The 25,927-nt window shown below is 39.9% G+C and overlaps 1 protein-coding gene across 1 annotated transcript in view; it reads right to left on the reverse strand.

The window, feature by feature from the left end:
* The window catches only part of UTRN (utrophin), a gene marked incomplete in the record, with an annotated part of 519,651 nt that overhangs the window by 397,896 nt on the left and 95,828 nt on the right, over positions 1-25,927 (reverse strand). The window contains 9 exon segments of the mRNA XM_070073468.1: positions 5,022-5,109; positions 9,442-9,565; positions 14,429-14,598; positions 16,281-16,460; positions 16,737-16,844; positions 18,940-19,041; positions 22,059-22,178; positions 23,737-23,887; positions 24,929-25,110. Of these exon segments, the coding sequence (XP_069929569.1) occupies positions 5,022-5,109; positions 9,442-9,565; positions 14,429-14,598; positions 16,281-16,460; positions 16,737-16,844; positions 18,940-19,041; positions 22,059-22,178; positions 23,737-23,887; positions 24,929-25,110 (1,225 nt within the window).

Consider the following 25,927-nt stretch of genomic DNA (forward strand, 5'->3'; position numbering starts at 1 on the left):
AGACCGGGGCTGACGCTGTGGCTCACTTTGTTAATCCTCCGCCTTGTGGGGCCGGCATCCCATATGAGCGCCGGGTTCTAGTCCCAGTTGCTCCTCTTCCAGTCCAGCTCTCTGCTGTGGCCTGGGAGGGCAGTGAAGGATGGCCCAAGTGCTTGGGCCCTGCACCCGCATGGGAGACCAGGAAGAAGCACCTGGCTCCTGGCTTAGGATCGGTGCAGCGCCGGCCATAGAAGCCATTTGAGGAGTGAACCAACGGAAGGAAGACCTTTCTCTCTCTCTCACTGTCTATAACTCTACCTGTCAAATAAATTAAAAAAAAAAAAAGTGATCTCACTCTGGATTGCTTCTATTAAAAAAATAAGAGGCCATTATTTCTGTTACTGAAATCTTATAATTGTTTGTCTCATTTTTAAGAGGTAGAAAATGTTCTTAGAAATGACAGTTACATGTAGTAATAGATTGTGTTAGTCCTTCTCTTAGTGCAGAATACCATCAAATCTTTTCAAGTGACTGAAACAGTATGGGAAATCTGCAAAGGAATCTTTTTATTCAGAAGAAAAATGTGCATTTTGAAAGGATGACCTTAACCTTTTGATTATTTGAGTAGGAAGGCAATAAAACAATTCTGCTTTGTAAATATACACAATCAAAAACCCAGGATAATGACAGCTCTAACTAAAGAAGAAACGGCCTGGAAAACAAAAGATTACTTATGGTACACAGGCATTTAAAAAATGTCTATAACATTCTGCACCCACTAAAAATTAGAAATGCAAACACATGATGGCATGATTTGAGTTTGTCCCCTGCTGAAGTCCACTGTCCACCATCACACAGGTAACAGAATATTAGACCTAGGCAAAACAGTCACATCACATTTCATGTTCAATTATCCCTGTTAATGGGGATCATAAACAAAATACATCACCGTATTCCTGAAAATCTGTCTGAACCATGAGGATCTGGGCTATGCTTGGGGAACAGGAATACTAACATCAGCTACTTCATTTATTTAAAAGAATTTATTTATTTGAAGGGCAGAGTTACAGAGAGACAGAGGCAGAAAGAGAGAGAAGTCTTCCACCCGTTGATTCACTCCCCAGATGGCCACAACTGTGGCCAGGCCGGTCAAAAGTCAGGAGCTAAGAGCTTCTTCTGGATCTCCCACGTGGGTGCAGAGGCCCAAACACTTGGGCCATCTTCCACTGTTTTCCCAGGCACGGAAGAAGCTTCTGGCTCCTTGCTTCAGATCGGTACAGCTCCAGCCGTTGCAGCCAATTGGGGAATGAACCAGCGGATGGATGACCGCTCTGCCTCTCCTTCGTCTCCTCTCTCTGTGTAACTCTGACTTTCAAATAAATAAATATATCTTTAAAAAAGAAAAATATCAGAAAGTTGAAGGAACTTCTTCAGCTGTTTGTTCAACAACAATATCTTGATCCATTCATTTTGTCCCTTAAAACTATTCTCAACTTTAAAGCTCCATTTCTCTAAATGAGATACTGCTGGTTGCAATAACATCTGATAATAATTAAAACACAGTTTGCATCTTATAAAGGGAAATCTGGGGCCAGAATTATGGTGAAGTGGGAAGTGGCATCCCATATAGGCACAGGTTTGTGTTCTGGCTACTTCACTTCTGAACTAGCTCCTTGCTAATGGCCTGGGAAAAGCACCTAAAGATGGCCCAAGTATGTGGGCCCCTGACACCCATATGGGAAACCTGGAAGAAGCTCCTGGCTCCTGGCTTTAGCCTGGCTCAGCACTGACTATTGTGACCACTTGGAGAGTGAACCAGCAGAGAGCTCTCTCTCTGTGTAATTCTGACTTTCAAATAAATACATATTTATTTTTAAAAAAATGGAAAAAAGCACATTGTCTTTAAAATATTGGTTTTGCTCCCAAAGATGCAGACTTCTAAATTTTTTTATTTCTATAGGATGGCTCAACTTTCAGAAAATGACTACTCAAAAGCCAAATAGCATATAATTTTGTTAATTATACAAAAGGGACAAAATACTCATAAGGATATATTATCCAAGTGCCCAATTTATCTACTGTACTAGCTGACGATCACTAGGAACAAAATCAGCTAACCTAAGAAAATCAGTTATTTTAGCTGTGGAAGTCATATGAAAAAATTATTTCATGTTCCAAACATGTTTATATTCTTTGAGATATCACAAAACCGAAGTTAAATGCTTCAGGCGGGAAACACCTACCAGACTTGGCTGTGCTGGACTTTCTCACAAAACTAGTTTCAGGGAAACAGTGTCATGATTATTTGAACATCTGTTTTACTAGAGAGATTTATATGCTTTCCTAACTGCACTCAATCATTTATCTAGGCAGACTCTGGCCAGATTTCACTCTGTGAAAAATTTCCTCTACATTAATTATCTGTGTTTTAAAATTTATTAACATCATTAAACACATGTGGAAAAGTACTATGCAATAGTGAAAACCTGGAATAATGGATAAAGTGACAAGATAGTAGGAGAAAGAAAAGAGATTTCTTTAATTCCATTGCTAGAAAAAGGCAGACACCTTCCAAAATGTAAGGAAACTACTTCAAATTTTATACACCCTTTTCAGACCAATGTCCCTTTTTCCCAGTATCCCACATCATTCAAAGCTTTTAACAGAATATGTACCTTTTTAAACAAATTTAATGAATTTTTAAACAAATCTAATGAATGCATTTCTCATTCTACTAGTGCTCAAAAAATATCAATAGAAAATATAAAAGATTTCCTAGAAAATTAGACACATACACATTAGGTCCCAAAATTCATTCCTTTATAAAACCACATATCTTATATTCCCCCAATGCTCCACCTAACCTTGTATTAACACTTTCACATGAATTCCACATTATGTTTTCAAGACCTGCCAATTCACAACAAGATTTTATTGATCAAAAGCTACACTAACCTAATAAATTCCTTCACTTTCTACACGTGGAAACAAAAGGGTTCCATGACTTACCAGAGGGCACAAAGCAAAGGACAAAAGAATTGACTACCAAGCTCACTGTTAGCACATCTCTCACCAACTTCTCACTAAGGTAAATCTTCCAATCCATCTTCACTGACTGACACACAACTCTGCCCCTCCACAACTGAAAGCTGTTATGGAAATGGGGTGAACACAGTATACCCACTGATGCAGCTTCCCCACATCCACACCACACACAGCCCGAGTCTCCAGGCACAGGCTGAGGAAGAAGGAATGAATCTACGATTGTGACTGGCACAAATCGAATTATCGAAAGAGTCTGCTTCTCAAGGGAAATTTTGATCTCTAGGTGTTTTCAAGTAAATACTGAAAGGGTAATTTCCAAGTAGGGCAACAAGCAATCTGCTAGGGAGAATGTGGAAAGAAATGCTCCTCTACTCATCTTTATTCTTTGAAGGAAAAACTTAATCTATCTAATAATATATGGGTTAATAATAATCTGTGTAATTTCAAAATAAATTATCATACATTGAACACATTTATGGATATATAGTATGTCTTGTGTGTTTTCATATGTTTGTGAATACATATATACCCAGTACATATACAAAACAAATGGACACTTTTTTTTTAAAGCTGGAGGCAATAATTATCAAAGGAAAAAAATACAAAAATCATGGTTTTTAGGTGAGGGAGAGGGTGTGAGTAACTAATCCAAAAGGGACACCAAAGAACTTTTTGAAAAGACAGAAATGTTCTATAAAGTGATTTGTGTGTATAGGTTATCTATTTGTAAAAATAGTACAGCTTTGTTTCAATGTAAGTAAATGTATAAGTAAAGTAAGTAACTTTACTTAAGTAAAATAACGTGAGTAAAATGTGTTTCAACGTAAGTAAAATTTTAAAACCTGTAAAAAATAGCAATCAAGAAGATGAGGTGATAGGTAAGTAAAAATATAGATAATTCAAGAACGCAAACTATCAGGGCCAGTGCTGTGGAGTAGTAGGTTAAGCCTCCACCTGTAGCACTGGCATCCCATACGGGCGCCAGTTCAAGTCTTGGCTGCTCTACTTCTGATCCAGCTCCTTGTTGATGGTTTGGGCCCCTGCACCCACATGGGAGACCCAGAAGATGCTCTTAACTCCTGGCTTCAAATTGGCCCAGCTCCGGAATTTGGGGCCATTTGGGGAGTGAATTAGTAGATGGAAGACCTTTCTCTCTGTCTCTCCCTCTCCCTGTTTGTAGCTCTACCTCCCAAATAAATAAGTGTACATCTCTTAAAAAAAAGAAAAAACCCAAATTCCAGATCACAGTGCCTGAGTTCCAATTCCAATTCAAACTCCAGCTTCCTACTGGTACAGATTCAAGGAGGCAACAATGATGGCTGAAGTAACTAGGTAGTGCACTCGTGTGGGAGACTTGGGTTCTCAGCCCAAGTCCAGCTCCAGACATTTCAGGCATTTGGGTAGTGAACCTGTACTCACTCCGTCTCCCTCTTCCTCCCACCTAATAAATACATACGTAAATTAATTAATTAATTTTATTTCAACTACAATTTAACCCTTATCAACTTCAACTATTTTTTTAATCCCTATAGTAAATTAATGCAATGTACTGAAACTGATGGGCCAAATGCCCTTAATGGGTTTATCTTGCTGTATATTCAATTTCTCCCATGTTGCCAAAATTAAGTTTTATTTTGTTACCTTCCTACAAAATAAATTACAATATATACCTCCTAAGGATGAGGTTTTTGAAAACTCCAACACCAGTGGACTTTAACTGCACGTCTAAGGTTCAGGGTTTTTGGTTTCCTGACCCCATAACAGAGCAGAACAATTTTGCTTCAATCTATTTATTTTATAATCAGCTTCAGTATAAGATTTCATTTTTTTCCCAAGGATTCTGCTACCTACAAAATTGTTTTTGGAAATCTTTTTTTTTTTTTTTTTTTTTTTGGCAAAAAAAAGTTGCAGCATTAAAATAAGTATTTGATATATCAAGCTGTAAATATTATTTGATGCTAGCATATAAACAATATGAAAAAAATCAAGATCCTTACCTTTTCCCATTTGTTCAACAAGGATTTGTCCAGTTTGGTTTAATTCATCCAGTCGGGGTCTCTTTTCTGTCTGTTCTTTTTCTAATCCCTGGAGATAAATTCCCAATATTAGAATATTGCCTCAATTCTCCTCAATACAATGTTGATGTTATTTTAAACTGTCATGGCTTTGTCTTTGGTTTGTTATATACTTCTCTTGTTTAAGTTTTTTTAAGGTGAACAAACTTCATGTTTTTCATATACACAGACTTATGAGCATGTGATATATCCAACCACACCCTCCCCCTTGCCCATGCTCCCTGATTCTCTTAGGTATTTCCAAGTTCACCAAGAGAAAACTACAATTCAAAATTATGAATTCCAGGCTACCCACCAGCACTCCAAACATGAATAAACCTGAAAAGGCAAATTCAAACAAACAATAACAACAGCAACTATAAATCTTAGGTTTCTTTTGTAAGGAAAAATATTTGGACACTGTCAGTTCTAATCAAGGAGAAATATGTAAACTTAGTGTTTATCATCTAAGACATCAACTCACATTCACAGCTTGAGTATGCCACAGCATAAAAATAATGGTTTCAGTAAAAAGAACTGAATGTGTTACAACAAAGATCACTGAACAGAAATTAACAAAAAAAAGAGAAATATTTTGAGCCCCAATATTATTTGTTGGTATTCCATTAAGTCAAGGATATTCTACAAACTTTATTTTATCTTACTTTTTGAAATTTTATTTAAGGAATACAAACTTCATGCATTTCATTTATACAGATTTAGGAGCAGAGTGATTCTTCCCACCCAACCTCCCTCCCACCTGTATGCCCACCCTTCTTCCTCTTCCAGCTCCCATTCCCACTCTTAATTTTTACAAGGATCTATTTTCGGTCAACTTTATCCTCATAAGATTAATGCTTGGGGCTGGCGCTGTGGCACAACAGGTTTACGCCCTGGCCTGAGGCACCAGCATCCCATATGGGTGCTGGTTCGAGACCTGACTGCTCCACTTCCAATCCAGCTCTCTGTTATGGCCTGGGAAAGCAGTAGAAGATGGCCCAAGCCCTTTGGCCCCTGCACCCATGTGGGAGACCCAGAGGAGGCTCCTGGCTCTGGCTTCGGATCTGCACAGTTCTGACCATTGCGGCCAACTGGGGAGTGAACCAGTGGATGGAAGACTCTCTCTCTCTCTCTCTCTCTCTGCTTCTTCTCTCTCTGTGTAACTCTTTCAAATAAATAAATAAATCCTAAAATAATAATAATATAACATTCAAAGTACTATATATCTTTTAAAAAAAAATTAATGCTACACTAAGTAGAGGGATCAACAAATAGTATGAAGAAAAATGTAAAAAATAAACAAACAAAAAGCATGGTTCCACAAGAGTCAAGCCAAGGGTTGTTCAAAATCATCACATCATAAAGTGTCAACTTCACTCCTACAATAGCTAAGATACAGAATCAACCCAGATGCCCATCAGCTGAAGACTGGATAAAGAAATTAGGGTGTGTGTATATATATATGTATATATATATATCACATATATAACATATAATATATATATGTATATATAACACATACCATGGAATACTACACAATGGCAAAAAAAAAAAAAAAAAAAAAAACAATGAAATCCTGTTACTTTGGATGCAACTGGAAACCATTATACTTAGTGAAATAAGCCAGTTCCAAAAAGATAAATACCATATGTTCTCTCTGACTTGACTTTTACAATGTATCAACACAAAACACAGCCACCAGGGGTGGGTGTTTGGAGCAGTGGTTAGGTTACCGCTTGGACCACTGCAGCCCATATGGAAGTGTTAGGGTTCAAGTTCCAGCCCTTTTTCCAGATCCAGCTTCCTGTTAACGTACTCCTTCAGAGGCAGCAGGTGATTGCTCAAGTAGTTGGGCCCCTGCCACCCGCATGGGAGACCAGTACTGAGTTCCAGTCTCCTGGCTTCAGCCTGGTTCAGCCCCACCTGTTGTGGACGTTTAGGGTGTAAACCAGTAGATGGAAGTCAGTCAGTCTCTCTCTTTCTCTTTCTCTCTCTCTCTCTCTCTCTCCCTCTCTCTTTCTTCCTTTCAAATAAAGAAATAAAACAAAATGGATAAATTTTGAAAACTTACAGCCACCAGAGTGCCTGAGGGAGCAGAACCAGTCTTTCACATTTGCAAGAAGGGATGGAAGGAGAAAAGCCTGAAGAAAGAGGCGTATTTGAGTGGGACTGATCAGCCCAGGGTTCAGTGTCAGGGTCTCTGGTGTGGCTTATAGCTGGGTTAAGGGAGACCAAGATATCTGCCAATTACTAGCTATAAGCCTCTGGGTAAACTGTATTGGTTTCCTCACCTGTGTAAAGGAAATAAAACTTCCTATTCTTTGAGGTGGTTGTGATGATTAAATGAGATGATAAATTCCAAAAAATGGTAACAGTTACTGTCAGTATCAGTATTATTGTCAATACTGCTACTTGGAAAAGTCAAAGTCTCTGCTATTACAGTCACTACTCTGCCATGCCACAGTCACGTCAGGGATACAGACAGGAAGACAAGAACTCCATGGCTCTCCTCAGACACTTGTGCCAACTGTGAAATAAACAAGGTGATTGCCTTCCAGTCATTCTACACTTCGCTTCACATTAAAATCATCTGAGAGCTTTAAAAAATCCTGACGATCCACGTTAGCCCTGGACCAGTTCTCAGAACTGTTGGTAGGGGAACCCAGCCATCAGTAATTTTTAAAGCCAATTCTAAGGTGTAGCCAAGTGTGAAATGTGTTAAAATAATTCAATGAGAGATCATTAGACTGAGGTGGGTTCTAGAGGCCTGGATTCCTATCTCAACATATGGAAAATCAGTTCAGATTCATTCCTGTCAGTAGCTACCTTGAAAGAAAACAAAACTTTAGGTCATCCAATCACTGGCAATCAACTTGACATTAGTTATATCGTCCTAAATGTCCCATTGGAATAGCCCAAGCAAGCTAATTGCTCAAACTTGAACCAATCAAATAATTTCTTCGCTCTGTTTCCACATTTACCCTGTCAAAACTTCCTCTTTGTATTCTTTGCACAGAGCCCCAAATCACTTCCATTATCATAATCTCTACCTACTGAAATAAACTCTTAAAAGTTTTAACACGTCAAAGTTTATCTTTTAGTAGAACCATAGCTCTCATGGCTGCCCGCAGAGGATTACACGCTCACTGGGGCTTCCACAGCCTTCTGTAGCCTTCTGCTCATGCTTCTGTCATTGTAGTCTCCCTCTAGGTAGTTACGTTTAAGTGTGGTCTAGAAAATGCCTGTACCCCCACAAGACACCTCAAGACTCATGATTTGCTCACCGTTTTAAAGTTTTTTCCCCCAGAAACCTTTTATTTAATGCATACAAACTTCATGCATTTCATAAGTATAACTTTAGGTCTATAAACTTTAACTGTAAGCATATTTCTTATATAATTTTTAAATAATGACAATATACTTTAATGCCTAAAAAGTACTTTGTTCTTTATATTTGAGGAGTGATTCTTGATTTTAATATAATTATCCCTTGGTATTTTCAAGGAATTTGTTCTAGAACCCCAGTGGATAGTAAACTCCATGAATGCTTATGTCCCCTTATATAAAATATTGTAGTGCTTGGATAACTATGCACATCTTCCTAAGTGCTTTAAATCATCTCTAGATGACCTGTAATGCCTATTAAATATAAATAGCTGCTGTACTATGTTATTTAGGAAATAATGAACAAGACATAAATCTGCACACGTGGACAGGCAACCATCACAGGCCTCAGTACACAGGACATAAGGGAAAGCGCAACAATGCTGACTGAGGACTGCCTCAGAGAGACCAAGGACCCACGAGGTGTACCTGCACATCACTTCATTCGTGTTATTCAGTGTCATGCTCTGTTGCTTTGGAACTTTCTGGAAATATTTTTCTGACTATTTTCTATCTACAGTTGGATGAATCTGTGGAGGAGGCAGCCACAGATACAAAGTGTTGAGTATATATATTTTTTAACTCTTTAATTTATAAAGAGAATACATTTGATTTGATACTAGATTTGATACTAGAAATAGTTTCTTGTGTTCAGAAGGCAAAACATCTTCAGCATAACCCAAAGCATACATTATTAGGCACAAATTAAGGTAGAGCTAAATAAGCCAAATAATCGTAATAATAGCTGATCACCTTAGGAAGGGTTCCTTATGCTTTTCTCAATGATACAGGAGAAACTAAGAAAAAGCAAAGATCTAATGGTAGCTGGATTCAGATTTTATTATACTGTCCTAAAAGCTATCTTCTGGCTATAATTATTTAACAGGGTGCTTTGGATTCCACTCCACTTTTAAGCCAACAGCAAATCCCACCTGATGAAATAGCGTATTCACTAGGATATTTCTGTTTTATGTTTTACCTTCAACTTCTTTTTCATTTCTGAAGTCTCTTGCATCTTCTTATACTCTTTTATCTCTGTGGTCTGAATGGCAGTCTTTGATTTCAAGATCCAGTTGAACAGCTCTGCGCTTATAGCATCAAACCTAGTTGAAGATTCAGATGTCACCATTTGTCATTTCTTTCTTCTGTTTTCCTTGGCTCAAGACAGAGCAACCCCTATGCCCATCCAGTGTGTGTGTTTAAACACTCCCCCAAAACAGCACCCCAGAAATACAATATGCATGCAAAATGAGATCACACATTTAAACTAGAAATATTGGGCCAGTGCCGTGGCTCACTAGGCTAATCCTCCACCTTGCAGCACCGGCACACGGGGTTCTAGTCCCAGTCGGGGCGCCAGATTCTGTCCCGGTTGCCCCTCTTCCAGGCCAGCTCTCTGCTGTGGCCAGGGAATACAGTGGAGGATGGCCCAAGTCCTTGGGCCCTGCACCCCATGGGAGACCAGGAGAAGCACCTGGCTCCTGCTATCGGATCAGCGCGGTGTGCTGGGCGCAGTGCGCTGGCCGCTGCAGCCATTGGAGGGTGAACCAATGGCAAAAAGGAAGACCTTTCTCTCTGCCCCTCTCTCTCTCACTGTCCACTCTGCCTGTCAAAAAATAAATAAAAAATAAACTAGAAATATTAATAGAGACATAATATTACAGACTTAATACATAAAACATATTTAACTTTTTTTAACTATACAAGGAATCACTTGCATGGTTAGGTAATGATTTGGCTAGACGATCATGGGAAAGAATAGTATTGACATCCCTATAGTTAACACCTGCTTTTGTTCAATATTTAATAATCAAACCATAGTAGGTACTGGGTGGGGCTCCTGATAGAGAGGTAAACCAGACACAAATTGTAGCCCTCAAGGAGCGTCCAGTCTAGGAAGCAATGGAAAGTCACAGGTAGAAACAACAGAATCTGCTGGGTGCTAATCCCAGGAACTCACAGGTAGGACTCAGCACCATCAGGGAAGGGATGGCTTCCTGGAGTAGAACACGGGCACCATGCTTAGGAGCTTTCCTCGCAGAAGAGAGCAAAGAGGGGGAGGGTCTCATTTTACACACTGCCGGCAGTTAGATGTGTCTGGAATAGCAAGGAGGGCAGCGCAGAATCACACCTGCGGCTACCAGAAGGCCCTGCGGGGTATGGTGAGGAGTTCAGATCTAACAAGGGCAACTGAGGAGCCCTGAGAGCTTTCAGCCCAGACCTGATGTGTTCTATTCCTCCCTCAGTGGTAGCTGAGGATGGAACAAAAGGGAAGCAAGAGCACAAGCTCTGGCAGCCACAGGAACCAGAACACGACACTGACAGTGGGAAGGAAGAAAAGTGGGCTGGCCTGAGAGGCCACACCACGGTGAGCAGGAACAAGAGGCGCCACAGACATGGGCTGCTGCCGCAGACCAGGCCCTGTTCTTGGAGTTTTAGGCTTATGAACTCCAGGAGCTCTCACAAGCACACCATGTGGTGTATACTGACACTGTGCCTCTTAGAGGCAGAGGACTGGAACTCGCTGAGGTTATAAATAACTGCCTCACACAAACACGAACGAGGTAGAGCCGGGATTTGATCCAAGGGAGTCTGGCTCTGCTGGGCCCCTGCCCTCAGAGCTGCTCACTACTGGAGGCTGCAACACAGGTTGTTATTGCCGATTCTTGTTGGCAACTTTGCTGATGTGTTTCTCGTGTATTATGAATATTTATGATTTCCTCAAGGTAAATCTTCCTGTAATATGGAAGTGATTTTGTGATGCTCTGAGGGAGTGGCCAGGTGTCGAGGTATCACTCAGACAGTGGTTCGTCCATTTTCCTGCCACCTTGATGCCAGGTTTCTACCTAGACTTTTTTTTTGTAAGATTTATTTCTCTATTTGAAAGGCAGAGTTAGGGGTACACAGAGAGAAGCAGACACAGAGAGAAAGAGGAGATCTTCCAACTGCTGGCTCACTCCCCAGATGACCACACAGCCAGGATTGGGTCAGGCCAACACCAGGAGGCAGGAGCTTTATCTGGGTCTCCCACGTGGGTGCAGGGCCTGAAGTACTTGGACCATCCTCCGCTGCTTTCCCACGCACATTAGCAGGGAGCTAAACAGGAAGTACAGCAGACAGGACTTGAACCAGCATCTACATGGGATGCTGGTGTCATAGGTGGTGGCTTAACCTACTACACCACAAAGCCAGCAATTCTACTTAGTCTTTTATTTAAGAGGAAGACCACTCAAGGATCACAGATTTAAAATGAACTTAGGGACTCAACTTCTGTCCTAAATAGGAGCAAGAGTGATTACAGGAAATGATTGCCCTGCAGTGCCCTGGCTGCAACCCCAAGAGACAAGAAGGAGAAACAGGCTGCCATGTTGACGTCCTAGAATTTCAGACTCACAACTGCTCAGGTAGTCCATTCTGAGACAATCTAATAGTGCTCTCAACAACAGACTAAAGACAAGATGGGGTCCAGAAACCTCATCATGCCAGGAATGCTTAGGGAAAGTTTAGAATTTAGGACAAAGAAAACTAGAACAGGAATGCTATCTTCAACTACTGAAAGGGACCATACTGTGGAGGGGCAATGGGGTCTATACTTGTCCAGAAAGTGTCCACGGGTAGACTCAGAGGGGGCAGGCTTGGGGCATGAAGATAATCTTTCTAATAACAAGATTCAATTCCCTTCTACTGTAATGTACTGGACCTACTTGGGCCTCAGTTCATACAGAATTAAGTGAAGGGATGTCTGCATCAATCAGACCACAGAGTCAATGACTACGGCCCTCCCAGCTGTTTACCCACGCAACACTTACTGTCTGAAGCCCTAAGAACACAACGACAAAGACTACCACAACAGACAGCTCCAACCTGCCATGTACACCAAGCATGGACAAGGGACTGAATCCTGGCCAGTGAGACCCAGGGGGAGTGTGCTGCGCAGGGGAGACTGAAGGAGAAAGCCAACATCCCAGGACAGCATAGGGTGCTAAAGAGCACCCTTCAGTTAAAAGCACCCTGACTCAGAACTTCTTGTAATGTGAGATAATAAAGACCCCACTGTGTAAGTCCCTAAAAGGGGTGTGGTATTTTGTCCCTTGCAACAGAAAGCACCCTACATGATGCGGTCATGTTTACATTCAGCTTCCACAGGTGTGCACTCCAGTCTATTAAAACCTTCCATCCCAAATACAGCACACTGGCCCTGGAGAGATACACTGTCAGTTACCCAGGCAGAAGGCAGGCACCCAGGAACTGTAAGATTCAGAACCATCTTCCCTGTGCTGCCTTGACCCCAAAATAAAGGCTCCACAGCTGCTGCGAGCAACATTGGTCCTTCAAGGAGAGGCTATTATAGGGAGGCAAAAGCACAGCCTTATTACCCAAATGAAAGTCCCCTGGAAAAACTGGAATCCTAGGACAAGTGCTGTGGCACAGCGGGTTAAGCCCAAGTTTGGAACACCCATATTCCATATTGGAGTGCATGGGATCAAGGCCTATCCCCACTTTTGATCTAATTTCCTGCTAATGCACCCGGCAAGCAGCAAAGTGGTGGCCCACATACCTAGGTGCCTGTCACTCACACTGGAGACCCAGCTGGAGTTCCTGGCTCCTCACATCAGTAGTCCAACTGCAGCTGTTATGACCACTGGGGGCGTGAACCAGCAGATGGAAGATTAAGACTGACTGCAGTGTGTGTGTGTGTGTGTGTGTCCCTCTTTCTGTCACTGTATATTTCAAATAATAAATAGAATCTTTTTGCTAAAATTGGAATCCCACTTTGTCTAACAAATGATAAATTATGCAAAGTCTATCATTTCACCCTTTACCTAGGGATGGAGATTCTGTTGTACAGGGCAGAGAATAGCACCACTCAAACCCCATTTTAAGGTTTAACTGCTGCAGTTCAGGTCAGGTACAGAAGCTAGGACTGACATTACAATGTCTGACATTAGGAACGCTCCCATATTGTATATTTGTGATGATTCTTCTTATAAAGATGCTTTGCTTCCTCTTGAATCAGTAAGACAAAGACATTTTATACCAAAGATGGACGCTTACACCAAACGCAAAGAATCTATTAACGAATCTGACAAAGGAATTGACAAAAGGAAACAGAAAACATGAAAAAGAATGAGAATGGCCGGCGCCGCGGCTCACTAGGCTAATCCTCCGCCTAGCGGCGCCGGCACACCGGGTTCTAGTCCCGGTCGGGGCGCCGGATTCTGTCCTGGTTGCCCCTCTTCCAGGCCAGCCCTCTGCTGTGGCCAGGGAGTGCAGTGGAGGATGGCCCAGGTGCTTGGGCCCTGCACCCCATGGGAGACCAGGAAAAGCACCTGGCTCCTGGCTCCCGCCATCGGATCAGCGCGGTGCGCCGGCCGCAGCGCGCCGGCCGCGGCGGCCATTGGAGGGTGAACCAACGGCAAAGGAAGACCTTTCTCTCTGTCTCTCTCTCTCACTGTCCACTCTGCCTGTCAAAAAAAAAAAAAAAAAAAAAAAAAAAAAAAAAAAAAAGAATGAGAGGAGGAATGGAAGAAAATGGATCCTTAAAATGAATTATTTCCCTGAATTAAATAGTTTTTTAACAATGGTAGAAAGTTCACAAAGAAAAAGGAATCCGCCTGAAGCAAAATTGTCAGAGTTATGAGTTAGGGGCAAAAAGAAGAGATGAGGAGGAGAGTCACATACTACCAAGATAAAAGACAGACAGAAGAAAGAAGGACCCCCGCCTCACAGCTCTCCAGATGAAACCCAGGAAAAATAAAACCATTCAGGGTGACTCAACACTCCACAGTGGGAAGTAGAATATTTAGAGGAATCGAGGCCATAAGAGATTCAGAACTTGAATATCTACAATAGTAATTAGGCCTAAATTTGCCTATGGTCAGTGATTAGCACAACACAAGGACCAAGTTGCACCAGATACATGGTGTGCAGTATTGGGTCTGGGAACTCCTTCTGTCTGTCCTCACTTTTTCTTGGCTTCGGTATCCACGTGGATCTGTCTCTTCTTTGGGGGTGGCGGGGGAGGCAGTTCCTGCTTGGACTTCTTTGTGATCACTTGTTCTCTGACACGCACGGTCTCCAGAAGATCCTGCTGTGCGATCTGGGACATCCCCAGCTTTGCCACAGCCTGAGTCACCTGGAATAAAAATCAACCCAAATGTGAATGCGTAATTAACAGCTTGACAGAGCTTTAACTCACAGCTCATAAAACCACACACCTCTCTCTTTGAAAATGAACAATGTATAGTAGTTATTTGTATATACACATAATTATGTCATCATCCCAAATTTTGCTTTCTATACTCTTTATTTAATTAATTTATTTTTAAACTTGTATTGACATGAAATACCTGTGCATTTTATGGAGCTTAATGCAATACTCATACACATGCTATAAACCAGTCACACCAGGAAATTATACTTTCCTTTCCTTTATTGCAGATATAGTTACCCATTGTTCTGTGGAACACATCAGAACCCATGACTTTCCCCCCAATGCATCCTGGTGCACATTATCAAATCTCCCTCAAGCCCCCTAGCCCTTCCAACCGCTAGAACACATTCTTTTAGATTCCTATATATAAATAAAACATGTAGTATTTGTCTGCATCTGGCTTATAAAACTGAACATAATAATAAATTCTATCACTTTTGTTGTAAATATCAGGATTCATTCTTTTTTATGGCTGAGTAAGATTTCATTGTGTATATATACCACATTTTTGTTTTTGTTTGTATACATGTACGTATGTATGCATTTGAAAGCCAGAGTTACAGAGAGAGAGGGAGAGACAGTGAGAGAGAAAGAGGGATCTGGGTCACTTCCCAGATGGCCACAATGGTTGGGGCTGGGTCAGGCCAAAGCCAGGAGCCAGGTGTTTCTTCCGGGTCTCCCAAGTGTGTGACAAGGACCCAAACACTTGGACTATCTTCCACTGCTTTTCTCATGCCATTAGCATAGAGCTGGATTGGAAGTGGAACAGCTAGGATACAAATCGGCACCCTTATGGGATGCCAGCAATGGAGGTAGCAGCTTACTCTGCTTTACCACAACACCAGCCCCATTCCACATTTTCTTAATCATTCTCACACCTAATTGCATAACAATTTCATCATTCCAAAAAGAAACTCCACACTCATTAACAGTCATTTCCCATTCTCTATTCTCTATTTTCTCAAATCCTGGAAACCAGTAGTCAACTCTTGTCTCTGAATTTGCCTATTCTAGACATTACATATAAGTAGAATCATAGTGCATATAAAATTATAACTGGCTTCTCTTACTCTGAAATTTCTTTAAGGTTCATCCAAGTTGTACTATGTGTCAATACCTCATTCTTCTTTATTGCCAAGTAATATTGCACTGAATGTACATACCACATTTTGTTTTATCTATTCAGCTGTTGGTGGACATTTAGGTTGTTCTAATTTTAGGTTATAATGAATAATGTTCCTATCAACATTCACTTATAACATATACATTCATATACATAAAAATTTTTTAAAAGTTTAATTTTTGATCAATTCCCTAAAACATTTTTAAGGTTAAAAGATTGTTTAAGATTTTAAAATTACTATAGCATAGCTGTTATCTGTTACTATATATTAATTTACTGGATATTAACATTTTTTAAGATCTATTTTTGCTTTAGAAAACTGATGAGGATTTTTACACATCAATTATTTATAAGGTATAATATCCTTAATATGTTTTAGTTTGCCTTCTACTCTGTTATTTCCTAAACACTAACACGCACCTGAACGTTTAAATTTAAATTGTGACATAAAAGCACAACATACTACCCAAATCAAAAGTACCTGGTTGGAGGAATCTTCTAGTCTCTGAACCAAAGAATCCCATCTCTGAGTCAGTTCCTCTGAGTCACCATTGATCTTCTTAGATGCCTTGGGGTTATCAAGTAACTGACCCACATCCTGGCCAATCTCACTCAGCTGATCCAAGGTTTGACGCTTCATTTCCATGTCTTCCTTCAAAATCTAGTATTTCAGATATTTATTAGATGTCTCTTTCTTAATAGAACTTTATCTTCCTGTTCTCTAGTCACACACACACACTTTTTATAGTAAAATTTATAGGTCATACAGTTCATTATGCTAACACATAAGACTCCTGGTTCCAGATAATTCCCTGGCAGCATTCCAGTGTTGGGTGCCGAACCATAATCAGTGTTTAGCAAAAGGTATCAACCACTGACACAAAAACCTAAGATGTCACAGACTTACAACACATACACTGACAATGATATCACTTACAGCAAGACGACGAACACTAACACTTAGTTCCTTCTGGTCCTTGAAGTTGCTCGTCTGGATTTTATTTAAAGCCTCTTCTTTTTCAGTTAGCCACGCTTTAAACAAGCACTACAAATAACAACAAAAGTTGGGAATGTATCTGGGGAATCATTTGATAATTTGATTCAATCAAGTTCCCAACTCAAACATTTATTTTACCAGACACTTTACCCTTCCCTGGGGATGAGAAGGACTTCAAACACAATTTGAGGTACAAATGACCCAGCTAAGCATATTTCTATAAAATACTATCTTTCTCAGACTTGCAACAAATTGGCCTGACTTTAGCTAAACCTAATTCTCAGGGAGGTAGGTAGAAGGAAATGGCTAAATCCAACTATCAAAGTCTCCATTATAATTCTTCAGAGGCAAAAGAAATCTGAGACTACTCTGTTCTAGGAACTCATTCCAGAAGGGAAGCAAAGAATGTCAAGATGTATGTCTGAGGTTACACAGCTACTTAATGATCAAGCTAGATCAAGGCATCTACCATCAAACCAATGGTCTTTCCATGGCATTTTGCACAGAAGTCACACTAATGTCCAAGGTCAATAGGAATTATGATCAAAGGAGGGGGGCTGAAGATACCTAAATGTCCTGACCAAGAAAGCACTCTCTTTACGCATGTGTATATATAGAAATATAGACAGAGAACCTTAAAAGGGGGGTGTGGTGGAAAACAACTGTGAATGCATTCGGACAACTCTTCCCAAAATGTAGTGTCTACTGTAGAAACCCTTTTCTATATAGCTGGAAGTAAAAACAACATTGGTTCTCTTTGCAATGAAATCAATTGTTTCTTAACCAATTGATCAATTTATTTAACTACTATCCTTACATTTGTAGTCCACCAAAAGAAAACTAAAATTAAGAAAATAAAACACACAATTATGCCTTCTGCCCTTAGTCTAATGGGATTGAAAAGATAAGCACATATATAACTGTTGCACAAAGTACAGAGTGAAGGCAACACACAGTCATAAATTGTCATATATATATAGCCAATCAAAGTGATATCAGTAATCAAAATACTAGACACTCTCTAGTTTTCTAATGGTTTTTTAACTATCAAGTAAAAATTATTTCCACATTTTCAAATATGTTATTTAGTAGAAGACAGACAACAGATTCTTTGGTCATCAATGCATGTACTATCATTATTAAAGTAAAATTCTAACTACTCTTTGACTTGAATACAAGGTTCAAAATAAATGTAAATATTTGTAAAGTCCAACATAAATAGTCAGAAAACAGAACCAAGTTCATTATCTGATCCTTAATAAAATTCTGAACAAACATGGGGGAATAGTGATTAACAATTTATATTTAGACAGATTTTGCAACCCTACTTTTTAAGATGCAGTATCTACCACCATATTTGGTACACCACAAAACGTTATATCCTTATGTTTTTTTCTCTAGAAAAGAATACAGTTGCTTCTTGTGGGTGGAAATGAAATGCATTTAAAAGAATCAAAATAGACACTGGGAGATGTGGGAATAGAGTATCTGCTTATTTTCTAAACCACAACTGTTTGACATTTGAGCAGAAAAGTTCTGCTTATTTGTATTCTATTTTGATGGTTGCTTTTTCTGGAAGGAGAGAGGATGGGAAAGGGCCACCACTTGCATGGAAAAATTAAGGTGATAACTTTGCTCTGTAGTTTCATTTGTTGCACCAGTTCCTACTGGGGAAAACATACAAAGGTGTTGCTAAAATATATTTCTCATTATTTCTAGTACTTAATCTGGTTAAAAATTGGAAAAAAATTCTTGTGATTTAAAGTTCACAAGGTATTGCATGTATTCATTTATTCATTATTTACCAAGCATAAACCACATGCTAGAAATTGTGTGGATCTAAATTCAGATACATGACTCAATCCAAATCCAATAATAAAGTCAAACAAATCATGGAAGTAGCATATCTGAGTAATAACATTCCAGATAATTAACTCAGATCCAATTAAGCATGATTACCAAAGAACAATACAATGATCTCTATGAATAAGCTACATGATTCACTATAAAACAGACATTTGATCTTTAAAATAATATTTATTTATATATTTCCCTGTAAAGAAAAGTAAACAGGGCCACTGTATTCTCATGCCCTAATAAAATACAGGATAATTTTCACCATCTATGGATAATAGTTTTGTACCTGTTCTTCCAATAACTCCTGCCACAACATATTGATTTCTTGTAACCTATTCCATCGTTCTTCAGTCCAACGGCATACCGCTGTCCAGCGCTCCCCAAGCTTCTAAAAAATGAAAAAACCATCCTTTGTCAACAGCCTGGAGAGTACCACATCCCTTAAGAAACCATGATTTCCATTGTTCTTTTCACAAAGCAGCAATCTTTATAAAAGTCCCTTAAATATAATATAAATATAATATAGACCAATCCAATAAGTACACGGGTAGAAAAACTAGTTTAACTAATTCTTTCACTGTACATAGTTAGAAAGCAGAAAAACTAGACCTCTATCTCATACTTTTCTTTAAGATTTATTTATTTATTTGAGAGACAGAGTTACAGAGAGAGGGAGAGACAGAGAGGTCTTCCATCTACTAGTTCACTTCCCAAATGGCCACAATGGCTGGAGCTGGGCCAATCCAAAGCCAGGAACCAGGAGCCTCCTCCAGGTTTCCCACGTAGGTGCAGGAGCCCACGCACTGGGGCCATCTTCCACTGCTTTCCCAGGCCATAAACAGAGAGCTGGATCAGAAGTGGAGCAGCTAGGACTCTAATTGGTGCCCTTTTGGGATGTCAGCACCACAGGCAGAGGTTTAGCCCACTATACCACAGCACTGGCCCCAGTCATAGTTTTTAAAAGACTTAATTATTGAGGCTGGCACTATGGCATAGCAGGTAAAGCCACAGCCTGCAGTGCTGGCATCCCATATGGGCACCAGTTTGAGACCCAGCTCTTCCTCTTCTGATCCAGCTCTCTGCTATGACCTTGGAAAGCAGTAGAAGATGACCCAAATCCTTGGGTCCCTGCACCCACATGGGAGACCCGGAAGAAGCTCCTGGCCCCTCAGTTTGGACTGGTGCAGCTCCAGCTGTTGTGGCCATCTTGGGAGTGAACCAGTGGATGGAAGATCTATCTCACTCCCTTTCTCTCTCTCTTTGTCTCTCTCTTTTTCTGAAACTCTGCCTTTCAAATAAAAATTTAAAAAGATTTCTTTATTTATTTGAAAGGCAGAGTAACAGAGAGAGGAGGGAGAGTCAGAGAGAGAGAAAGAGGCAAAGCTAGGAGCCAAGAACCATGCAAGTCTCCCATGTGGGTGGCAGGAACTCATGTACATGAGGCCATCATCCACTTTCTACCAGACATTTTAACAGGCAGCTTGAATGGAAGATGAGCCAGGACTCAATTGAGAATTCTGATATGAAATGCAGGTATCCCAAGGGGCAGCTTAAATGCTGCACCACAACACCTGCCCTTTTCCTGTATCTTTTTACTCCAAATTCCTGCTCCTTCCATTTTACTATGACTTTATATGAGAATCTAACATTTTAAAATATTTTTTAAAATAAAGTAAATATATTTATATTTTTACCTCAAAATTTTCAGGCTATCATTATCTTTTTAAAAAAAATCAGTGCATCAATTATATTTCATCACCACCTTTTACATGCCAAGGAAATTTTTATCTGTAGTACCAAAAGTATGAAAAATGTTTTAACTTTATAAAAAACTATGTTTTGAATAAAAGAATTTATTTAAAATAAAGTACCCAATTCTTTTATTTTGTTCATGTTACATGTTCCATAGATTACATAAATTAGCAACAAAATCTTAGTTATAGGCAATATAAGATCAATTTAGTTAACTAATGTTTAAAAATTATGATGATTTCCTCAGAATATTATTTTCTTAGCATTTTAAAGGAATGATTAACAAGTGTTGAAACTTATTTCTACATTACTTATATGTGAATATGCATTACTTAATTCATATGAAACAATGTTGATATTTAAGACCAGCATAAGTTTTTTAAAGTTCAGAGAAAATAAATTATAGCCAGAAGACAGGTCTCCAATCACAGCATGATAACTCATTTTCTATTTAAATCTCAGAAGCATCACTTAATCTCTCTCAATTTCTGCTTCCTCACTGTCAAATATTTAAGATGTGAAAACCTGCCTCTCAGGTTACTGTAATAACTAAATACTACTGCAAAGAAGTATCAGAACCATTGGGGAACTTTAAACACTGCAAACAAAAATGGATTTCATATGATAAAATTATGGTCTGAAAGTTACTGGAAATCATAACTTAGCAACATCGTACCAGCTAATCTATTGTTCAAGTGAAATAGCAATAAATAGCTTTATAATGATCTGTAAAGATAAATTATTATATGCTGACTTTGGCAGCATGTATGCTAAAATTAGAACAAAACAGAGAGATAACTATTGTCTTTCTGCAACAAGAAGTTACCCCCCACCCCCGCACTGTGGCATAGCGAGTAAAGCCACCTCCTGCAGTGCCGGCATCCCAAAGGGCACCAGTTCGAGTCCTGGATGCTCCACTTCTGATCCAGCTCTCTGTTATTGCCTGGGAAAGCAGTAGAAGACGTCCAAGTCCTTGAGCCCCTGCACCCTCGTGGGAGACCTGGAGGAAGCTCTTGGCTCCCAGCTTCGGATCAGTGCAGCTCCACCCGTTGGGGCCAACTAGAGAGTGAACCAGTGGATGGAAGTCTTCTCTCTCTCTCTCTGCCTCTCCTTCTCTCTCTGTGTAACTCTAACTTTCAAATAAATAATAAATTTTTAAAAAAAGGAAGTAACCTGATGACGTTCCCACAATGGTTACTGAAATTCACACTTTGATCTACCAAAGAGCCAAGACTATAAAATTCGACACAGCTGAAATTCTCAAACTTTTTTTTTTACATTGCAGATTCGTTGTGCCTCACCACCTAGGATTGAGGTCTGGGTGGAGCCTTGGAATATACATTTTCATTCAAGTGATTTCATTCTTCAAGTGATTCTAAGTAAGTAAGAAGATCTGTGGTCCACTTCTTGAGATAAGTTCTTGTGCTTTCAACTCTTCTACACACAACGAAACTGGAGACAGCACCCTTCCCCACCTAGTCACACCCATGGCTGAAGTAAGGGAATCTATACCTGGGTACATCTGTAACACCCAGGCTGTGGACTCTCAAACCTATCCTTCTCAACAAACACTGAGACAGGACATGAAGAACACAGGCAACATATAGTTGGGTCTCATGCCACAGGGACTGTCCTGCTCCCTGGAGTCCTCACCTGTAATTGCTCCTCCAGAACAGCTGTGGCACTCTCACCACTGTTTTCATCAACAATTACCACCATGTGAGTTAGTGAATTTACCTTCACCTGTTCAGCCTCTAGATCATTTTGCAAACTCTAGAGGGGAAAAAAAAAAGAGAGATAAACCATTATTTCTACTCTTTCACATTTACCTATTTAAAATCCATGCAGTTGTCAGTAGTAATTAAAGATATTTAATGAGGCATTTAAAGTCCCAATCATTACCCTCAGTGTCTACTGATAAAGCAAGCACATTATACATCTTTCCATTTCATTATGAACTAAAGCAGTTTGAAAATGCAGTGTTGTAACAGATTGCAAATGGAATGTCATCACTTTCATTCCAAGTTTGGGCCAACAGAAAAGACAATGTAGCATAAAAGAGTTGACTGTCTAAACTAGGAATTAAGACAAAAATGTATTATTGGAAAAACTGGGCAGAATTTAAATATACAGAGTCAGAGATCCTGTTACTAGGGAAGTATGGAAAAATGAGAGATAAGGGACAGGCGATTGGCCTAGCGGTTAAGAAACACACTTAAAGGTTAGCCACATTACAGTGTCTGGGTTTAATACTCAGCTCCTGTCCCAGATCCTGACCCCAGCTTCCTGCCAATGTAGACACTGGGAGGCAGCAGGTTGATGGCTCAAGGAATTGGGCTCCTGCCACCCATGTTGGAGACCTGAGATAAGCTCCCAGCTCCCTGCCTTGGACATGGCCCAGTCTGGCCAATGTAGGTGTCTGGGGAGTGATCTAGCAGAAGGGAGCTCTCTCTGTCTATCTGCCTCTCAAGTAAATAAATATATTTTTAAAACCTGAGAAATAAGTAGAATGCTGTAATCAGAAGCTATTCTGATTAGCTACCCAAGAAAACAACTAAGGATATAGAGTTCACATCTCACTATAGTAGAACCAGATTGAGTTTCCAATATCTGGCTTGTGTTAGTCCCCAGTACTTCCAGGCAGCTGGATGCAATCTCTCTCTCTCTCTCACTCTCTCTCTCTCGTCGTCTCTCTGTCTCTCAAGTTATAGACAGTTTACTTAACAGTATCCTAACTGTTATCAAACGCTTCTCAAGTAGTGTTTAAAGCATCCCTACTTATCAGTTCACAGATTATTCTTCCGATCAATAAAACTCTCTAAACAATTTGCAGAGGATACTTTTCTCTCTCTCTCTCTCTTTGTCTTGACTATAGTTATCTCCCAAACTTGTGAACAAATTAAAGTGTCCACAAATTTTAGATGCTCACACAGTGTCTGATGCTACTCTGACTCTGAGAAGAAGCAACAGCATTCCTCAAAGGATGAGCTGCAGGTACATCTTAGGATGTGCTATTTAACCCACACTTGCATTAATGTAGACACACTAGGGATCGTAACCACTTAAGGGTCCCAGAACCCTTTCCTAAATCCAATGAGACATGTACATTCACCAGCATGCCGCACAGACCCATGTAAAATTCTACCTGTGCTTTCCCCCCTGCCTCAGCAAGTCACATCCCCATGAACTCTACCGTACAAGCTGCTGAATGAAGAGTGCACAGAGGAAGTGTCCCAGTGCCACTGATGAGAAAAGCCATCAGGCTCTGGGAATGCTAAGTGCTGCTCTTTTATATTTGATAAGGCATAAAAGAAATATGAGCCAGGTTTACTTTGTGTTCTTCTAGCAGCTTCTGCAAGGATGTTAAGTCATCGTCCAGGGGGCAGGTTTCCATCTTCTGGATGCGTTCTTCAGTGAGGGTCAGCCAGGCCGAGAGCTGCTGCAGCTGCTGCCGCTGTAGTGCCATCAGCACGTCATGCAGCCTGCCCAGGGGGATGGAGAATTATTCCCATTGCTTTGGTTTTTTTTTTTTTTTTTTTCTTTTACAAAGGCAAACATAGACTCCAGGCACCAGAGACACGGGGTGAGGGAACACACCCTTGTCTAATCACTTAAAGTAGCATTCAGTCCTTACATATAAACCAGGAATAACACTTTTACTTTCTTCCTAAATGGGGTTCACTAAATGCAGTCAAATGGTGAAAATAACAGCATCCAGTATTCATCTTGAAATCATTGTTTTTCAGTCAGGAATTCCTGCTTATTAAATAGGTGGAAATGACAAAGGAATGCAGTTTGCTGCTTAATATGCAATGCACAAAATGGACAATGATAAAAAACTGCTTTAAAAAAAAAGTTAGAAAATGGAATGGTAGATCTACTACACAGTCTTGTCTTCTTCACACCAAGTTCATGATTATCAGTTTTAATATTACTACAAACTTAACTATCCCCAATAAATATCGTCCTTTTTTGCTGATTTCTATATTTAAACTTTCACCTTTTGGCTTTACTAATACACCAAACAGGAAACAAAGATCATGGAAAATTCCTGCAAAATTTCCAAAAAGGCATGGAAAATTCTAGCAACAGGGATGGGTGTTTAGCCTAGAAGTTAAGATGCCTACATCCCACATCAAAATACTTGGGTTCAATACCTACCTCTGGCTCCTGACTCCAGCTTCCTACTAACACAGCCTGGGATGCAGTGGTCAAGTAACTGGGTTCCCAACACCCACATGGAAAACCCAGATGAAGTTCCCAACTCTGGGCTTTGGCCTGGCCTGTGGCTATTGTGGGCATTTAAGGAGAAATCCAGTATGTGGGAGATGTCTCTGTCTCTCTCTTAGCCTCTCAAATACATAAATAATTCTTTTCATAAAGTAACAAAAATCCAGCTATATTACAAATAAAAAAGGGTCAAAATTTGAAAAGGCAAGTGCCTGGAATGCTGACTTCGACTGGAGCTGACCTGGGCCACTCAGCACAGGGAATACAGTGTGAATTTCATGGCTTTCACTCACCGGGACTGTCTGTCCATGCTCTCCACCCTCAGAGCCTCCCACCTAGCATTCAGCAGAGTCATTTGTTCCTGAATCTCAAACTCCTCTTCATCAGACAGAGTCCCCTGTGTGATGAGCTGGTTACCCGCCTGCAGGACACTCCCCACGCTGCTCTGGTGTGCAGTCAGCTCCATCATAAAGGCCTAGGAAAGCACAACGTGACTACTTGTGAACTGTGGCCTCAGTAATAGTAATAGTAACAATAACAATAACAATAATAATAATAATAATAATGAATTGGGATGCCTAATGTAACCATCAATGCTGTAGAAACGGAGAGCCCAGCAGAGTGCACATAAAGTAGATGCTCATTCAATTTTTAAGCTCTGAAAATAGGAAAAAAAGCACCCAGCATACTTGCAAAGAGAAAGGGATCAAAGAGACCCATGTGACCTCTGATAATACCAGCTGTTTTTAAGTAAATGTTGATTTTCCTATTAAAAGATCATGAATGTCAAATTAGGAGTAAACATAATACATAAAACACCTCATTCTCCCTAGAGGAATTGCTTTGATGCATATTACCATTTCGATTATTTTCGATCCAAAACAACAAATATAATCAATCGACATAAATACACACACAAAAACTGCTTAACCAAAAAGAAATCTCAGCATAGTCAAATTCACTACACTGAAATATATCCTCAAGATGGCAGGAAACTTTCATTTCATAAGGTTGTACAAGAATACTGGGTATGACATTTGCTTAATAATACAACAAATACAAATATGATGTCCCATAAACACTCAAAACCTAAAGACCTGGTGTGCTGATTAGTCATTTCATTTTTTAACTATAGCAACACACTTTAGAAAGGAGCAATGCTATGCATTGATTTCCATCAATGGTTCTATAAAATATAGAAGATATCATAAAATTCAAATCTGAAATCTAATTCTGACACACAATTAATCACCCACATCAGTTTTATAAAAAAAGCCCTAGCTGCATATCCT

The sequence above is a fragment of the Oryctolagus cuniculus genome, chromosome 5 (genome assembly GCF_964237555.1).
Source record: "Oryctolagus cuniculus chromosome 5, mOryCun1.1, whole genome shotgun sequence".
In the NCBI taxonomy this organism is placed as follows: domain Eukaryota; kingdom Metazoa; phylum Chordata; class Mammalia; order Lagomorpha; family Leporidae; genus Oryctolagus; species Oryctolagus cuniculus.